Source organism: Euprymna scolopes, chromosome 7 (assembly GCF_053919585.1).
Source record: "Euprymna scolopes isolate OS-2025 chromosome 7, ASM5391958v1, whole genome shotgun sequence".
Classification (NCBI taxonomy): Eukaryota; Metazoa; Mollusca; class Cephalopoda; order Sepiida; family Sepiolidae; genus Euprymna; species Euprymna scolopes.
This window is the reverse complement of record NC_136488.1, coordinates 24060688-24080664: the sequence shown is the minus strand read 5'-3', so window position 1 is coordinate 24080664 and position 19977 is coordinate 24060688. Positions and strand designations below refer to the sequence as shown.

At 36.5% G+C, this 19977-nt stretch overlaps 1 protein-coding gene across 1 annotated transcript in view; it reads left to right on the top strand.

The window, feature by feature from the left end:
• The window catches only part of LOC145279648 (apicoplast pyruvate carrier 1-like), a 76328-nt gene that overhangs the window by 24861 nt on the left and 31490 nt on the right, over positions 1–19977 (top strand). Inside the window, exons 2-3 of the mRNA XM_080130878.1 lie at positions 10916–11081; positions 19268–19457. Coding sequence (XP_079987004.1) covers positions 10952–11081; positions 19268–19457 — 320 coding nt within the window. The 5' untranslated portion in view covers positions 10916–10951. The remainder of the gene's footprint in view (positions 1–10915; positions 11082–19267; positions 19458–19977) is intronic.

Sequence of the window (19977 nt, the reverse complement as noted above, 5' to 3'; positions counted from 1 at the left end):
ACCAGAGGTATTACTGCCTCTAAGTTCAAACAATTTTTCAAATTTTGGACCTGCGGACCAGACTGGCTTAATCAAGTTGAAATCAGCTGGCCCACGTCCCCCTTGCCTTGTCTTAACAATGTTAACAGGAAGATGGTAACATGTATGTTCTCGGATGAAACTGCTTCTAACGAGAATCACTTGCCAATTAAAATATCTGATTTTTCCTCATTAACTTAGGCTATTAATGTCTTAGAAAAAGTTGTGAGATTCGGTGATAAATTACGTCACCGAAAGACTGACACCGTCAAAAGAGCTAAATTGTTGCTCTTCTCTCATTTACAAAGGGAAGCGTTTCCCACAGAACTTGCTTATTTGCAACAACCCTCTAATAGGGCTGCTCCACCAAAAGTTACGGCCCTTGGGTTATTCCTAGATAGGGAGGGACTGATACGGACTCAAGGACGTATTCAGAACTCCGAGGTTTTTCCATAAGTGAAATTTCCTATATTATTAGGAAAAAATACCCACCTGACCAAATTGGTCATTATTGAAGCTCACCAGAATTGTTGTCATATGGGAGCAAATTCAACCCTTAGCAAGGTGAGGCTATCGGGTTTTTGGATCCCCCAAGGGAGACAGGCAGTGAAGTCGGTTCTCCGTGACTGTGTTATATGTAAGAGAATTAATTCTCTACCGTACAAAGCACCCTCTGGGTCTCAACTGCCTTCTGATAGAGTAAATTTTGTCCGGCCTTTAAAATGTGTAGGGGTGGATTTTACTGGACATTTTTTTGTCAAAAAACAATAATGATGTCAAATGTACATCCTACTGTTTACTTGCATGAGGTTACGTGCCATACACTTGGAAGTGGTACCATTTTAGTTGTGTCGAGGTCGACCAACAAGTTACCGTTGAAGATTGGGTGTGTCCGGATTGTGCGGACCAAACACCAAGTTAATAATTGTATATTCCTTTTATAGACTCATTAGTAGAGTCATACCTTTATTACTAATAAATTCTCTGTTTGCCATAGAGAGATCATTATAAGTTCAGATTGACAACAGACACACATTGAATTTAATTGCTATTATTGTGTTAATATTAAGTCCTTTGGGACAGAATTTCATTGTAATAACTTGTCCAAATAGGCGACAATCCTTAATTTCCCGATAAAAAAGAAAGAAATGAGTATCCATTTCTTTCTCTTCCTTCCTTTGGCAGTGTGTAAGAAATTTCAGAATGCAAGGGCGATAACCGCATGATTTACAATCACGCGATTATTTCGACCAATGGTATTGCGTTGTTCAGTTGCTGCGGAGGATTCAGAAGTGGCGGGAATTTTGTGTTTCAAAAAACAGATTTCAACTTGACGTCGGAGAAAGCCGACGCGCGTAATCTTGCTCCGTGCCTAATGAACTAAGGCAGGGTTCTACCCCATTTATTTCTCTGCTCATTTAAATGCGGATACTAGCCAGAGGCTAAAATGTTCTATGGAATAATTACTTCATTATCATTGCCCGCAAAGGGGCATATTATTTTATGAACATCGATCGCAAAGTGCGTTGTTCGTATCGACAGTCTGGAAGGATTTCGAGAACCCTCAACCAATTCTACGAGCGGCCGATTCTACCAGCATCTTCAACAAGAAGAAAACTACCTTCGCCTTTCAAGGCAAGAACTATCCGCCATTTGGCAGAAGCTGAAGAGGGCACTCTTTTGCAATATGAACTCCTTTTTTACCCTTTTGTAAATAAAATTATTCTTGGATTTAAGGTGAGCCTTTGTTGCTTTTCTGTGTCTCTTTCATTCTGTCAAAGGCAAAAACGAGTAAGAGAATTTCTTACACTACATTTATCAATAACAAGTGTAGCAACCGCTATGCCAGGCCAGAGCAAATCCTTAGCAGGAACATTTAATAACGATCACCGCTTCAACGCCCACGCATATGAAGAACGCATAGGTACATGTGACCATCGCACATATAAAATAAAAGGAACTGTATTATGCTAGCTCACAAAGAAATACAGTGAACAGGCTGGAATGTTCGAGAAGGCCCATATAAAAAAATATCAAATCAGTTTCCTCTTCAAGTTCTCAAGAGCAACACACGTTCAGGATAACTCCATCTGTGGGAAACGTTAAAAACCCCATGCACATGAACTTTAATTCTCAAAAATAGCCGCATGAACTTTTAAGCCCATGTGCGGCATTCTGATCATAAAAAAATCGGTAATTTCAAACCTCGTGCTACATCACAAAAATCTTCACTCCTCAAACCTTTCATTATTGAATCTTCCCACTAGCAAAAGCCTTATTTTAATCATGCAACGTCGGCGCTCCTCACAACCTATTTGAAGTTCTTATAAAATTTCACATTATGAGCTTTGTAAAAAAAATTAAAAAAAAAAAAAAAAACGTGGATCACTTCATTTAAAAAATCAGCGCATGTTACAAAAAAAGAAGCGAACAGATTCTGAAGGGAAGAAAAGAAAATCAAACAAAACTAATCTTTCTTTGCAAGTCATTTAATATGACGTCAGTAAATCAATGACACGCAAACACGGACCTCCTTACAAACTAGCAACAATGTTCTCAATAAAGTAGCGATTAATGCCAATAATCGCTCAAAAATCGAAAATGAAACAAAACACGGCTTCCCTATGTAATCGGACTCTGACTACAGTGAATTGACGGCAAACACACATGGTCCTCCTACGGATTAGCGCTCCAGTAGCCAACATGTTGGACAATTTACCCACCAACAGGATTTTACCTACATCATTGCCAGTGGTGCTTATCAACATCTATTTAACGCCAAATCTCCCATGAAACTCACGATACAATGGAGAAATATGTTCTAACATCAACCATATTGGAGATACCACCATTTTCTGCATGTGCAGAATTTAATAATGCCCCCCCCCCGCCACTGGGCCAACCACGCTTGACACCTTCAGAACGAGCTCATTACAAGCACATCAGATTCTTAAGCAATCCTGGGACATTTTCATGCATGCATATTGATGCCATTCAAGCCATCAATAACACCAGTACAGACCCACTTGTATTTGGCAGTGCAGATTCACTTGCACCATTACTTTTAACCATGAAGACTCACTTGCACATAATTCTTGGTCTCCGCAGATACTTGCAGTCTAAGACACAAACAATTGTGCAAATCCACTTGCACTTAAACCAGAGGAATGACGAGGAATTATATAACTTATAACATTCTGCTTAGTTACCGCTTAACTCCTTAGTATATACAAAATGGGCACGAACATCCATAGTGTACCTATTAAGCATAGGCAACTCATTTCCTTCGAAATTGCACAATTTATCTCACCAAGCAACCACACAACACAAGAGTTGGTGACATCACTTTTCTTTTGGACTGCCATCAACCAAAATATACACTTCAAATAGAATCATCGGAGTGGGTGCTTTATGTGTCTGCCGGATTTGGTGGAAGTTATGTAGGTAGCACGGTATCTGTGCTACCTAGTGCTGCATAAAGCACCCACTCTGATTTGTGATCTACACTCAGTGAAACACTTGCAGTATTTGTATTCTTTCTCCTTAGATCGACTTCTTATCTAGGAGGGGAGTCTTATAGCAACCGTCATGCTCAGCCTAAATAAATTCCCAGAAGGAACATTTCAAAGTGATCACTGCTACAGCACACACGTGTATGAAGAATTCATAGGTTGTGATGCGACCACACGCATACATATGTTTGCTCCCTCACATAGAAATACAGTGGACAGACTGGAACGTTCGAGAAGGCCTGCATATAAATATAATAATTTCCTCTTCAGTTTCTAAAGAGCAGCACACGTTCAAGATAACTCCATCTGTGGGAAACGATAAAACCCCCATCCTGATATCACGCGCAATGCGCATGAACTTTAATTCCCATCATGGAAAGTTACCACATCGAACAAGAATTTTAATTTTCCTTTAAATAATTTTATTTCAAACTACTATTCTTATGATATGAACACACGCACGCACACACACACACACACACACACACACACACACACACACATGTATTCTCTTATATGATTTTTAGACTTTAAGCCCACGTGTGGTACTCTGATCATCAAAAAATCAATAATTTCAAACCTCATACTATTCTCACAAAATCCTTACTTCATTAATCTTTCATTATGAACATTCCGCACAAGAAAACACTTATGTTAGAACAATTTAAACTAATATTCTTAACACGTAAATAAATGTTGTTTATTTCATACTAATACTGTGATTTCGTATTCTTTGTTGAGTGTCGTTATTTCCCGGATTTCGTTTTTATTTTTTATGTAAGGATGTGGATTGGTGAAAACTTTCTATTAATCGGCGATCCTGTTAAATTTACCTTTAATGGTTCCACAGATACACTCCTACTTCAATAAAGTTGCGGCACATGCAACCTTGGTCCTATAAATTGATAAATCCTGATTACAAGTGGTGACCGTCTGACCCACATCCTTCACAAGCTAAACTAAACACGTTACGACTTGGGATTTCGCAATTCAAAGAGGCTTTTAAAAAATTGCAGAGTACTTTTACAATCTAACATCGTAACGATTTCAGGGTAGTTTCTAAAGTTTAATGGTATAAAGATTTCAAAGTATTTCTTTAATTTAATGGTATAAATATTTCTGAGTACTCCTACAGTTTAATGATATGAAAATTTCAGGATATTTCTAATAGTTTAAATGCAAACTAGAAGGGTTATCTGCCATTGTTCAGTAATTAGCGAGGCCACCTGTGTACTTCTGCTTCCAGCTCTAGACCCTCTATTTTTATCTTCTGTAATTTTCAAGTTACGTCATTTAAATGTTCACACAATCCTCTTTTGCTCTCTTTCTTTTATGCTGTTATTGCTAGGAATACTAATTTATTCTTTTCCTTTTATTTTGTACTTATTTATTTATTGCTGTCCTCTTATTATTTTATGCTGCTCCTCCTCCTCCTCCTCCTCCTCCTACTACTACTACTACTACTACTACTACTACTAGTACTACTACACTCTATTCCCATTCTTCCAACTATTAAATATGGACCTAAAAAGATATTTGCAAAATAAACTCTTGACTGAAAGTTGTAACTAAATCCATTTTATTTTTTATTTGAAACTAGCAGGAGTACCCGGCGTTACCCAGGTGTGGAGGGGTTTTATGGTAAGAGTATTGAGCCAAAAAAATGAAACAAAATAAAAATTAACCAACCCCCTAAAAAAAATGAAAATAGCAGCAAGTAACCATGCGAGCACAAAAAAAAAGAGTAGGCAGGCTCTAACCTGTAACGCTAAGAGGAAAAGGAAGTGAAAAAAAAACAAATGGTTTAGTCGCCATGCCCACCGTGGCAAACGACATCACCACTGTTGGAAATAAGGTTAGTCATTGCGAGGCGTATGATCATTTTGCGAAAATGTCGACGAAAAAAGTGACCCCCTCCTTGTGAAAAACGGCCCAGTTGACAGTCAAAAGAAGTAAACTTTTTGGCCAATTTTTCGATATTTGTCATCTGAGAGACTGACCTTTATAACGATACCAATTTTGTCAGTCTTTGTTATGTGTGTCAAAAGTTTTAGCGAGACACACTAACAGAGGTTTGAGATTTATATTATAGATAATACTGCAAGAAATATTTCAGATACTTTGGGCTGGCATGCCCAAATTATTTTAATAAAACGATGGTAATCAGGTTATTCAAATGACATGCTAAAATTACCTGAATAGGGAATCAGTAGCAGCCAGTAGTCGTGCCTTAATCTGTTGTAGATAAATAGTAAAACCGTCCAAGTACTTCCATTCCTCCTATCATCTAAAACATTCAATATGCAAACAAGCAAGCAAGATTATCAGTTTTAGTATTAAACTAGCTGATTTTGCCAGCTCCCTATCACATAACAAAGTTTTCTACCTGAAATACTAAAAAGATTCATTTAAAATAATAAACATTTTATTCATATCATTGCTGTAAATACAAAACAAATTTTTTTCTCACTTATTCATATAAAAGTTATTTCGAAAAAAATTTATCTTTTAACCATTTATGACATTCAGTCATAAATAAATGAGTAATAAAAAATGACATTCAGTCATAAAAAAAGAGTAATTAAAAATACAAGAGAGCTATATGCCCAGTCTGTTAAATCCAAAGTAGCTGATCAGCGGCTTGGATCCCACCAGTTTTGGCAAATAACAAATAGGATCCTGAACAGAAGTGTGCGTTCTATCCCAACCATTATCAATGGACCAGAGGTCATCTCGTCAGCATTAGACAAGGCCAAACTATTTCCAAAGAACTTTGCAGCTAATTCTACCCTATGCGACGCAGGCCATCAACTCCCCATATTTCCTCCTATAACACAGAACAAGCTAGGTAACATACAAATATCCGTGCATGAGGTCGCCAAGCTAATAAAAAACCTAGATTCCAGTAAAGCAACTGGCCCTGATGGCATCCCAATTATAGTGTTAAAAAAGCTTCAACCAGAACTTGCTCCCATACTTACGAAACTATTTAAGCGCTGCCTTAAGGAGAAGTGCTTTCCGACCCCCTGGAAGACCTCATCAGTTTGCCCTGTATTTAAGAATTCAGGTGATAAGTCTTCTCCTTCTCAGTACAGACCAATAAGTCTCCTGTGTGTTATGAGTAAGTTGCTGGAATCCATATTAAATAGAGAAATAGTCAACCACCTCAGCAGGAATAACCTTCTTAGTGACACACAATATGGTTTCCGCTCTGCAAGATCTACCGCAGATGTGCTGACGGTTTAGTGAATCTCTTCTGCCACAGGATTAATGAATCTCTTGACAAAGGCTTCCTTTCTAGGGCAATTGCTCTTGACATATCAAAGGCCTTCGACAAGGTATGGCATAAGGGTCTACTTCACAAGATTTCCAGCTACAGTATAACTGGAAATGTTTTCTCAATCATTAAATCATTTCTCTCCGATAGGCTCATAAGAGTAGTGGTAGATGGACAAAAATCGGAGGCCTGCAATATAAATGCTGGAGTCCCTCAGGGGTCAATCCTGGGCCCAACTCTCTTCCTGATCTACATCAATGACCTCCCTAAACACATACTTAAATCATTCGTTGACATCTATGCTGATGACACGACCATCTACGGCAACACATCAAAGGCTGTAAATGACAAAGTTCTCTCTGATTCTCTCTCCTCTGATCTCGAGCGCATGGTTCAGTGGGGGAAGATGTGGCTGGTTACTTTTAATGCATCCAAAACCAAACTCCTATCCTTACATCATCAATGCTCTGATCCCCAGCTGGCATCAATTATGATTGATGGCTCTCGTCTGGGTGTGGCCCCGTGTTTTGACAAGCTTCTGGGTTTGGCCTTTACTCCTGATCTGAAATGGAACACGTACATCAAGTCTGTTGCCAAGGTCGTTGGAAAGATGGTGGGATCCTTCTACCGCTTCAGAAGATATCTCACTACTGATGCAATTCTCTATCTATATAAAAGCCAAGTACGTCCAAGGATGGAATACTGTTGCCATATCTGGGCAGGAGCTGCTAAAAACAGCCTATCATGCCTTGACAGAGTACAAAATAGACTTCGTGGTTTAGTTGGGGATGCCCTTTTCTCTATTCTGCAACTCCTCTCCCACAGAAGAGACGTTGCGAGCCTATCCTTGTTTTATTGTTATTTTCATGGCAGGTGCTCGTCTGAACTCCAATCCCTGGTCCCCCCTCGCCAATCTTTCACGAAAAACACCCGTCTAGCTGAATCCACTGTGAAAATTTCCCCCACTCTATATCTGTGCCTAAATCAAAACGCGGATTCCATGAACAAAGCTTCTTTCTTAGAACTGCACGCCTGTGGAACTCTGTTCCGTCTGCCTGCTTTTCTCTGGACTACAACTTGGATGTCTTCAAGTCCAGTTTTAACAAATTCCTAATGAACCGCCCCCTTAAGTAAACACTTCATCAAATCTCCACACTAACATAATGTACTTGCAATAACCCTTATCCCTGAGTGGCTTCCGGGCCTTGATAAGTGGTGATCACTGTAAAAAAAAAAAAAAAAAAAAAATGAATATAACGGCATAAATATAGTGGAAGGACACCACTGAAGAACAAGCCATATTCTGAAAGATTGAGAACCCTGAGACTGCCAACTCTTGAGCATCGGAGAAATTGTGGTGACATGATCGATCTCTACATCTATGGGATCTATGATACAAAAAAGCCGTCTTTTCAGATCGCCAAAAACAGCGCAACCAGGGGGAACAGCCTCAAAATCGTAAAAAAACACTGTAGGCTAGATGTCCACAAAGGGATCTTCTCACAGAGGGTTGTCAACACATGGAATGATCTCCCAGATGCAGTTGTATAAGCACAAACGGTAAACGTATTCAAAAGCAGATTTGACGCCCATTGGAGATTACTGCCGAGTTTATATTGTCCATCCTCCTAAATGGAAGTGCAAATTCCTGGGTTTCTGTGCCATGCATGCCAAAGGGTTGTCTAGGAAATTTTTCCCTTGGAACGATGAACAGGTCCAAAACCTGGACCTCAAACATCTATATGTCAAAATCAAAGTCAAAGAAATGATTCAAACACGCCTTGTACGTATTAGTGCAAAAAATGCCAGATACCTCCAGATTGCAACTGTCCATTGTTTACATTCAGTATGCCACCGTCTGTCTCAGAAAGTGGACGATTTCGTTTGTTGTCAAAAACATACTTTTTTCAAGCACTATGGATAATAATCAAGGTAAGTTTATAAAATTAAAATACAAAAATTCTCAGTGGTAATTTAACTATTGAACTTTATAATTTTTTCAGTTTGGAAACAATCGTAGTATCATTACCCTTTAAACTAACTAAAATTAACAATAAATATATTTTTTAATCATCTACATCATAATTCAGGTTGTAAAGTTTTAAATGTGGCTGTAAAGAAAGGAAAACAAAGAAGAATGCAATTTGCCTTTTCACTTAAAATTAAAAATAATTTGGTAAAAAAACTAAAGAAAGGACGTTTGTTAATACTTGTCTATGAAATATAACGATATTGGAAAAGTATTTATTAAAACAACTATTGCATGAAAAAAAATAACAAATAATAGTTAATTAATAAAATGTCCTTCTTCAAAATCAATCAGAATTCCATCTAATACTTATAGTTGGTTAGTTTTTACCTTATTTTAGCTCCTTACATCAAGTAGCGTCATGCGTTGTCTGGAGCGATTTCCAAAAAATAAAACATTAATCAATCTTGCAACAAGTAGTGCATAACCTTGCAACTAGTCGCGGATATACATAAACAGTGTATATATAAACAATCAGTAAATATTAAGTTTATAAGCCAAAAGCTTCTGTAAACTTAAAGTAAACATAAATATTAATATTTATATAGTAATCTCGATCAAATAAAAAGCTCAATATTTCCAAAGTAGCTGATCAGCGGCTTGGATCCCACCAGTTTTGGCAAATAACAAATAGGATCCTGAACAGAAGTGTGCGTTCTATCCCAACCATTATCAATGGACCAGAGGTCATCTCGTCAGATATATATATATATATATATATATATATATATATATATATATATATATATATATATATACAGGGTGGGCCAAAATAAGGGTCCTATTTTTTAAAATTCATAAATTCATGTAAGTTTTAAGAAGTGTTTTTCGGCCAAAATTTGTTTTGTTTATTTCAAAAAAATCTCGGAAGGGTCAGTCTACACACACATAAAGTTTGGTGAGTTTAACTTTTATTTTGTGGAAGTTATTCAAATTCAAAGATAGGACCCTTATTTTGGCCCACCCTGTATATATATATATATATATATATATATATATATATATATATATATATATATATATATATATATATATATAGCGTATGTTTATGCGAAATTGCAAAGTTAAGGGGTTTTAGTTTTTCTACTTTTTTCTATTCAGTTTTCATTTTCATTAAATGACTGGCCTCGAGTAAGACCAGAAGTTTATTGTCGCCTGATGATGTCTTTTAAGACTGAAATAGTAAATTTATTGTAGCGACTTATGGTAATTTTGTTTACCTAAAATGAATAAAAGAATATATATATATATATATATATATATATATATATATATATATATATATATATATATATATATATATATATATAACTAGTGTTAGGACGGCTAATTGGAATCAGAATCAGGAATAAAAAAAAATCAGAACTTTTGGAGGATATCAGAATTGGTATTAGAATCGTAAATATTTATGCCCATTTTTTTCGATGCCAAAAATGATTCTTTTTATTGTCTTTTCTATTTGATTTTGTTTAAAATAAAATCTTCCACTGTTGGTACTAATGATAATAATAATAAATATTTATTTATTTTAAACTACCAGTAAAACTAAAATCATTCCATACAAGTGTATTTTTACGTTTGAGAAAATATCTGCACATTTAACGTGTTTTTTTTTTTTTACAATGATCGGGAATAAATAACGACTCTACAGTTAAGTATTTAGATATTTATTAACAATTGGAATAGATAATTGTATTAGAATCAAGAATTTAGTACAAAATTGGAAATTTAGCACTGAATCGATATTGTCTCAAAATCGGGAAAAATATTGTAATCGTCCCATCACAAAACCTGGTGTGTCTATTGTATAAAGTTAAATTTATAGTAGCAACAGTGGTTAAAAACGACCACAACAGCGAGAGTTTATGATTTTTAATCTGTGTTTAATATCTAATTAATAATTAGTGCAAGCATTTAACTTTCTTTCTAACTTTCCCTATTAGGGTCCATTTTGCATGCGAGCTAATCACGTTATAGAAAATTAAAAAAAAAAAAAAAAGAAAAAGGCAGGTCACTTATTTATTTCCTCTTAATTCCTCACATTCATATTTTTTTGTTTTGTTTTGTTTTGTTTTCCAGATAGACCTGATAGTTCTAAGCGATTCAACTTTAATTATGGCAGTGAAGCTGAGAAATACTAACAGGAAGGAATACATAAACCCAGAGAATACCACTTGGAAGGGAATCATAGTAGTTATTGGCAGCATTATTGTCGAATTTACTCTGGGATCTGTCTACACTTTCGGTAAGCACTGATTGACTCATAGCGTAAATGTTTATTGAATAAAGTGTATTTGTGGACTGTTCATAGATTTATAAATTATACTAGTAGAGATACTCAACATTGTGTTAGGTCAAAGACCGTTGTCAGATGAGGTTATCCTTTTTATCAACATTCTCACGTCATTTCAGAAATTCTTATCACACAATATTTACATTAATGAAAGAATCGCCCGCACAACAGTGGGGTTAATACCTTTAAGAGTATATCTGAGAAAATTGACCACATCCTGCCTGTTCATCCTTCGGCTAACATTCACATTTGCGGTAACTTCAATGTCCATTATGTGAAATGGCTGACCCACTCAAATAAGACTGATGACAAGGGGAGGTTCTATCATGATTTTGCCATTTCCTATGACCTCACTCAGATTGTTCACGAACCCACCAGTGTGTCTGATACTACCGATCAGTATGCAAGTCTTCTAAACCTTTTTCTCACAACTTCCCCTGAGCTATGTTCATGTTCTGTTCTATCTCCTCTGGGACCTTCCGACCACTCGGTTGTATCAGTTAGGATGAAAAGGAAATATAATAAGTCCTCAGACGTACCCCTCCACCGTACTGTATATCGATACTCTATGGCTGACGAGGATATCTACCTCTGCATTCCATGTTTAAAAAAATGTGTCCTCTATGGTATCAGACCTGACCGAATGGTTAATTGTAGGCATAGACCAATTCATACCATCCAAAAAATTCCAACAAAAACCTAACAGCCAGCCATGGTTCTCCCCAGAATGGGCTGCTGCCATCGCAGACAGAAATCACTTTTTCCATAGCTACCAACGTAATAGATGTACTGAGACTAAAACTGCTTTCAGGACTGCCAGCAACTACTGTAAAAGAGTAATAAAAAAAATACAAGAGAGCTATATGCTCAGTCCATTAAATCCAAAGTAGCTGAGCAGTGGCTTGGTTCCCACCAGTTCTGGCAAATAGCAAACAGGATCCTGAACAGAAGCGTGCGTTCTATCCCAACCATCATCAATGGATCTTAGGTCATCTCGTCAGCATCAGACAAGGCCAAACTATTTGCAAAGAACTTTGCAGCTAATTCTACCCTATGTGACGAAGGCCATCAACTCCGAGTATTTTCTCCTATAACAGACAACACACTATGCAACATACAAATATCTGTGCATAATGTCGCCAAGCTAATCAAGAATCTTGATTCCAGTAAAGCAACTGGCCCTGACGGCATTCCAGTTATAGTGCTGAAAAAGCTCCAACCAGAACTTGCCCCCATACTTACAAAACTGTTTAAGCGTTGCCTTAAGAAGAAGTGCTTTCCAACACCTTGGAAAACCTCATCGGTATGTCCTGTATTTAAGAATTCAGGCGAAAAATCATCTCCCTCTCAGTACAGACCAATAAGTCTCCTGTGTGTCATGAGTAAGTTGTTGGAATTCATATTAAATAAAGAAGTAGTCAACCACCTCAGCAGAAACAACCTTCTTAGTGACATGCAATATAGTTTCCACTCCGAAATATCTACAGCAGATGTGCTAATAGGATTAATGAATCTCTTGATAAAGGCTTCCTTTCCAGGGCAATTGCTCTGGACATATTGAAGACCTTCGATAAGGTATGGTATACTTCACAAGATTTCTAGCTACGGTATCACTGGAAATGTTTTCTCAATTATTAAATCATTTCTCTCCGCTAGGTTCAAAAGAGTAGTGGTTGATGGGCAAAAATCAGAGGTCCACAGTATTAATGCTGGAGTCCCTCAGGGGTCCATCCTGGGCCCAACTCTCTTCCTGATTTACATCAATGATTTCCCAAAACACATACTTAAATAATTTGTTGACATCTATGCTGATGACACGACCATCTGTGGCAACACATCAAACACCGTAAATGACAAAGTTCTTTCTGATTCTCTCTCTTCTGATCTTGAGCGCATGGTACAGTGGAGGAATAGATGGCTGGTTACTTTTAATGCATCCAAAACCAAGCTTCTATCTTTACATCATCAACGCTCTGATCCCCATCTGACATCAATTGAAATGGATGGCTCTCGTCTTGGGGAGGCTCCATGTTTTGACAAGCTTCTAGGTTTGACATTTACTCCTGATCTGAAATAGAACACATACATCAGGTCTGTTGCTAAGGATGCTGGGAAAATGATCGGATCCTTTTACCACTCCAGAAGGTATCTCACTACTGATGCAATTCTCTATCTGTATAAAAGCCAAGTACGTCCAAGGATGGAATACTGCTGCCACATCTGGGCAGGAGCTGCTAAAAGCAGCCTATCCTGTCTTAACAGAGTACAAAATAGACTTCGTGGCTTAGTGGGGGATGCCCTTTTCTCTTCCCTGCAGCCTCTCTCCCACAGAAGAGACGTTGTGAGCCTGTCTTTGTTTTATCGTTATTTCCATGGCAAGTGCTCGTCTGAGCTCCAATCTCTCGTTCCCCCTCGCCAATCTTTCACTAAAAATACCCGTTTAGCTGAAACTACTGTCATTACTTTTTCCCACTCTTTATCTCTGCCTAAATCCAAACGTAGATTCCATGAGCAGAGCTCCTTTCTTAGAAGTGCACGACTGTGGAACTCTCTTCCGTTTGCCTGTTTCCCACCTGACTACAACTTGGATGTCTTCAAATCCAATATAAACAAATTCCTGACAAACCGCCCCCTTAAGTAAGACACTCTATCAAATCTCCAATACTAATGATTACTACTATACTATCCCATTGATTACTGTACACGCAATAACCCTTATCCCCGGGTGGCTTCCGGGCCTTGATAAGTGGTGACCTCCATGTAAAAAAAAAAAAAAAGTGTACCTATGAAGAAGATTTCGTTGTTTTGTTTAACAGCATATCAACCCATTTCGGGTTATTTTAATGTTGAATTCAATAATTTGTGCAAAAAAAGTTCTTATGCTTTACGCTCTTTATACTTTTATCTCTACAATTATATAAAAGTCCTTCGGGTCAAGATGTGTAGTATCTGTTCTTTAGATGCTGCACTTCAATTTTTTGTTCTTTCTTAGTGGAGGAGAAATCCTTCACGACCAAGACAATTTTTATTTTTGTTCCTTTTCTCCACGTTAAAAAACGATGCTGGTGGAGGCATTATAAATAGGTACTATTATATAAATGTCACTTCGTGTGTGTGTGTGTGTGTGTGTGTGTGTGTGTGTGCGCGAGCGCACGCGTGCGTGTGTGTGAATTCACTCTCTATGGACTCCAAAACGGCTAGGCCCCTTTTTTTTTAATTTCACACAAATGTACTTGGTGTCTGGGAGTGTTCTTACATAGGTATTATATCAGAATGCCGCCAATAGGTATCACAAATCAATAATCGAAAAAAATCTGATTAAAGAAGGAAGTCCGATTTTGAGCAATGTTCACACTTTTATACAGCCTAACATCACAAGTGCAGTTGAGAAGTTTTATCACCGCACAAGTAGAAAGCCCCAGCTTATAAAATCAACATATGCATATGACATGAGCACATTCAAAATGAATGTTTCTATTTAGAGTACAATTGAATCATGATACTTGATTTTTGCATTTTAAACTTTAATTCAAGCCGTTATATATAAAAATAATTTTATAAAATCAACAATAGGTTCACTACCGTGCAATATAGACTACAATGTATTGTGGACTAAGTCACTATGGGAAGGCATATGAAGTTTTCTTCCTGGTGCACTGTAGTGAGTCCTCGACTAGAGCATGCAATCAATCGATTTGATTGAAAAATGGGCGATTTTACTGATTGTGAATACAACGAAAGTATTGGAAATGTGATACATTCGTTGATCCTTATTGAATCGCGGGCAACGTCGGGTTTCCCTGCTAATCTTCAAATATTTATTCATAATGCTTAGTTTGGCTGTTTTATGGAGAAAATTTGTTGATTTTGTTTTTGGATTTTTCAAAGGGAAAGGGAAAAAAACAATATCAACGTTTGGTGCATTTTAGGTCAGGAAGCCGATATCTTCAGACAGCCTGATCTGGTAGCATCTCTCTCTCTCTCTCTCTCTCTCTCTCTCTCTCTCTCTCTCTCTCTCTCTCTCTCATGAATAAGAAGTATATTACAATCTCATAGTTCAATATTAACATTAGCATAGGATTTTTATACAAGGTATCGCAGAAACGAAGACAGTAAAAACAAATAACTTCTTTTTAGCTCCTTTTTCATGAAAAAAAAATCAGAAGAACATAGTTACCGTTAATATTATTTTATTTATTTATTCTATTATAACATTTTTTATATTATAGCTTTAATTCTTCAGAGTGAAGATGGACCTGATATGGTCCGAAATTAATAAGAAATGTTTCAACTTAATAGAAAAAAAGAAAGAAATTGGATCGTGTTTTTTTTTTCCTTCTTTGAGTAAAACTTTTGCATCTTATGTGTTCTAAAAACAGTTTTATTAGTTTATTCACAGTTGTTTCTTATTTTGTTTCAATCAAATCTGAAATGTATATGGCGTTGGTGAAACTTATTTTTGTTCAGGATTTCTTAACTGAGTTTAAAATCCTTAGAAGGATTATCTCTAAATGTATTTCATATTTCAACAGAATGGATTACTTCATAAATTTTGAAGATAATAGAAAAATTCTTCTTAAACTCTTTGATATTGCCAGAGATTAAAGCTTTGATTAATGTTACCTACAAAATGTGGACGTTTTTGGAGCAAGTAATTTTTGCACTCATTACAATCTTCTCTAGATGTACTAGAAACTTCGCCATCAACTTCTTTCAAATTTTGAAATGAGGTTAGTCTATTTCTCTTAAGAATAATTCTAAGAAAAACATTCATTTTGGTTAGCGTGTACAGTATATACCTTTCCAATTGTTATCTCAAACTTAGTCGCAGAATAACCTTCGACATCTAGACCTATTTTACATCTATTCGAGCATTTATGATTACAGGAAGGTATCTGCTGATATAGCAGTAGCAAAAACATCCTGCTGACAAAACTTGAAAAAATCTGTCAATTTTCATTTTTTTTTTCTTTATACAGAACTTGATTCGTTGCTGTCTCAGCAGTAAAATATCATTTTGTCTCAGCAGTAAAATATCATTTTGTCTCAGCAGTAAAATATCATTTTGTCTCAGCAGTAAAATATCATTTTATTCTAATCTTATAATGAAATTCTAGGAACCCCTTTTCAACAACAGCACAACGAGCACAGACAAATCACAATTCCAATTTTCTCTCCCAGATATCCACAATTAAACTACCGCCTTCCATTTGAGTCCTTCTTTTTACCTCAGCTGATCCCCATACATGCTAATTAGTTGCAACCACAAAAGTCTACATCTGTAGAGAAAAGTCATTCCCCATTCTGGCAGATAGATAATCATGATATGTGAAGGATTATATTAAGCTATTAGGTGTTCCGTTTTATTGTCACCCTCCCCCAATGATCGTATGATCACACAAGTCACAGTGGGTGGCTGGTTGTTGTACCCTAGTACCCCTCTGTAATGAGAAAGTTATTTCTTCCTTTTTTTAATAAAGTATCAGAATTGGTAGTGAAATAAGGCAACTCAACCGAAGTAGGGTCAACCTCTCCCTCACACTCAGATGTGGAATTGCTCCTACTTGCAGCAAAATATGGTTCTCTTCATTCAGCACTTTCGGATGATGTGTCATCACTGATGCGTGCTATTGGTGCTGAACTGGGACGTGAGCGCACATCTCCCACGCACCGAGTATATTTAGTGATACGACCTGGTGTGACTTGCAACATCCTTGTGGATTCTTCATCCAAACTGTGTCCCCCTTCTTTATAATGGGAAAGAGAGTGGTGTAAGATTCCCCAATGATATATGAAGAAAACAGATCAAGGGATAGAGTATTGAGGAAGGAAGAGAGTACATAATTGTTGGAGACGCCCCTCCATGGGATTAATGGTAACGAGTAACGGTGGTACGCGTCTAAGCAGGTCGTGTGCAAACGCCCAACAATTGAGGAATGGTATTGCTCAACCCGCCTTGCCTGTAATATAGGTGAATACATGTTTGTTTCTAAGAGGCCTGTGTTCCTTTCGTTTTTATTACCATTTAACACCATAACAATAATACGATAAGAGATAATATCTGCTAAGTGGATGAAAAATAATAGAAATTGGCAGCACTCCTTTTCACTAACGCTGTAATTCATACCACCTCTTAACTTCACTGAGTTCTATCAGTTTCCGATAATACTCCACGCTTCAACGTGTGCACAGTTCGCCTACCTCAAAAAACGAACTGTCTCGTTCTTCAAATGGCTTGTTTATTTGCAGCCCAAGATCGTCTAATTTGCATACAGTCGGCAAGAATTCATATTAGTTCACGCGACCATTGAAGGTAAAATTAACTAGGTATCGCCATTTTGTTTTTTTCTATTATTCAGCAGTTGAAAATTCATACACACCCGTTATTTTTTTAGGCAAGTAATTTGCGCACTCATTACAATACGAATTATAAGGTGAAGTATAAAAAGAAGGTGTATGGGGGGGGGGGATTATAGAGTTCAGAGTAAAGAAAGATGACAGATAAGATAGCTCTGAAAAGTGAACAGAGAAAATATAGTATGATTAAAAAGATATAAAAATATGGCACAGTGTGGGAACAGAACAGATTGAAATTAGCATTTTTTTTTTTCTTTGCTGACAGCTGCTAACCATTTCAGTACATTAACGCAACACCTTCTTAAAGTTGAATACATTTCTACCAAAACTGAGATAAGATCGTTCATCTGTGCTAGTATTTATAGATTTTGTAAATCCTCTAAAAACTGCAGCTGTTTAACACTGTTATCTGGTTTTATTTGAACGATTCTTTTCTTTTTACAACGACTTCTGTCCCTGAACAATAAAAACAACAAATTGTATTTTTAAAATGAAATTCATTTTGATATATTTTTTTTTACACGCCATTGTTTATTGATTTTAATACGTCAGCTAATGAAACTATAATATCTCAAGAGTAATAAGAGTGTACTAGTTTTGGTTGTCCGTTGTGTGTGATCGTTCTACACTCGTTATCATTGTCAGGATCCCAGTTGAAATAACATTTCATTTTTCCTAACTTTCAATGAAAAAAAAATTTTTGTTGTTTATTGACAATTGAACTCATGTTTTACAGCATTTCTTCCCCACTCCTCTGCATGCACCCTTCTATTTTACTCTTTGTTCTTTTCACCTATTCCTCCTTCTTCTATTTCATACAACACACATTATATATGCAAGTTCATTTTTGTTATATAGATGAACTAGCAGGGAGACCCGATGTTACCCGAGATTGAATAATGATCAACGAATGCTTCACCCTCCCATATTTTAGTGTCATCAAAATCGGTGAAATCGACTATTTTTCAATCAATTCGTGCCTGCTTTAGTTAGGGATTCATCGCAGTGCATCTGGAGAAAGCTTCACATGCCTCGCCACGGTGACTTAATTCACAATGCATTGTAGTTTACATTGCACTGTAGAGAACCTACTGTTGATTTTATAAAATTAGTTTTATATATAATGGCTTGAATTGCCGTCTCAAATGCAAAAGTCAGATATCATGGTTCAATCGTGTTCTAAACAGAAACATTCATTTCGAACGCGCCCCTGTCATATCAAAGGACCTACTATTAATTTTACAGGCTAGGCTTTTCTGCTTTTGCAGTAATAAAACTTCTCAACTGCACTTGTGATGTTAGGCTGTATAAGACCTTGACTTTAGTCAAAATCGCCTGTTCTTTCTTTCATCAGATTTTTTTCAATTATCAATTTTCGGTATTTAGTGAAGACATTCCGATACATGACCCAAGATGATTACCAGGAACATTAAGTGCCTTTGTGTAATATTATTAAAAAAAAAAAAATAGGCTCAGCCGTTTAGAAGTCCATAGGGAACGCACTCTCTCACACACACACACACACACACACACACACACACATACACACATGCACACAAAGTTCCTTTTATATAACAGTAAAGATATGTAACACAATAATATTTTCTCTGAGAGATCTGATATTCAATCATCCTAAGTCTGGCACAAGGCGATTAACTTTATTATGCTCTCACTTGACTTGCATATGTTAACACAACATAAATGTCATTAATTTTTATGACCCAACATTGTTAATTAATCTAATCCGCCTAAAAAGATTTTCCTTTTTTTTTCCATTGTAGGTAATTTTGCAACCTATATCATATCGTACATGCAAGTCCAGGGAATATCACCTGATATTCGATATACCAGCAGTATTTGGATATCTGCTTCACATACTGTTGCTGTGGGATTCTTCATGTTTGTATCCGGATATCTTGAAAGATGGTTTGGACCACGAATTGCTACGCTCATTGGCACTTTACTTTTCAGGTAAATAAGCAGCTAGCAGAGAAAACAAGTTCTTGCAACTAACTTTGGAAAATATTCTAATGATTTAATATATATATTAACAACGCAGTACCTTTTAACGAACATAAGTATGTATGTCACACTTTGCAGATTATAAATTATTTGATCGGGAGATCCTATTTATTTAAAAGGAGGATATAAGGTGATAGCATACTACAAACATTAAATTAGTATATAAATACGTTAATTTAATGTTCGTAGTATGTGATCACCTTCTATCTTCCTTTTTAATAAATAGAATCTCTCGGTCATCGAAGGCGCAATGTAAAAAAGAAATTAAATAAAAAAAAAAATGAAGTCACTTTGGGCCGTACATGAAACTAAAATATACCTTCTTGGTCTTATAGCTAGGATCCAAAGGTAGTGTCTGTTCTATTTAAATATGGTATAATGATATTGTAGGGTTTCCGTACGCACCGGGCGTCCATACAATGGAAATATGTCACAGACTCCTATAAGGATATTGGAGATAAACCGTAAT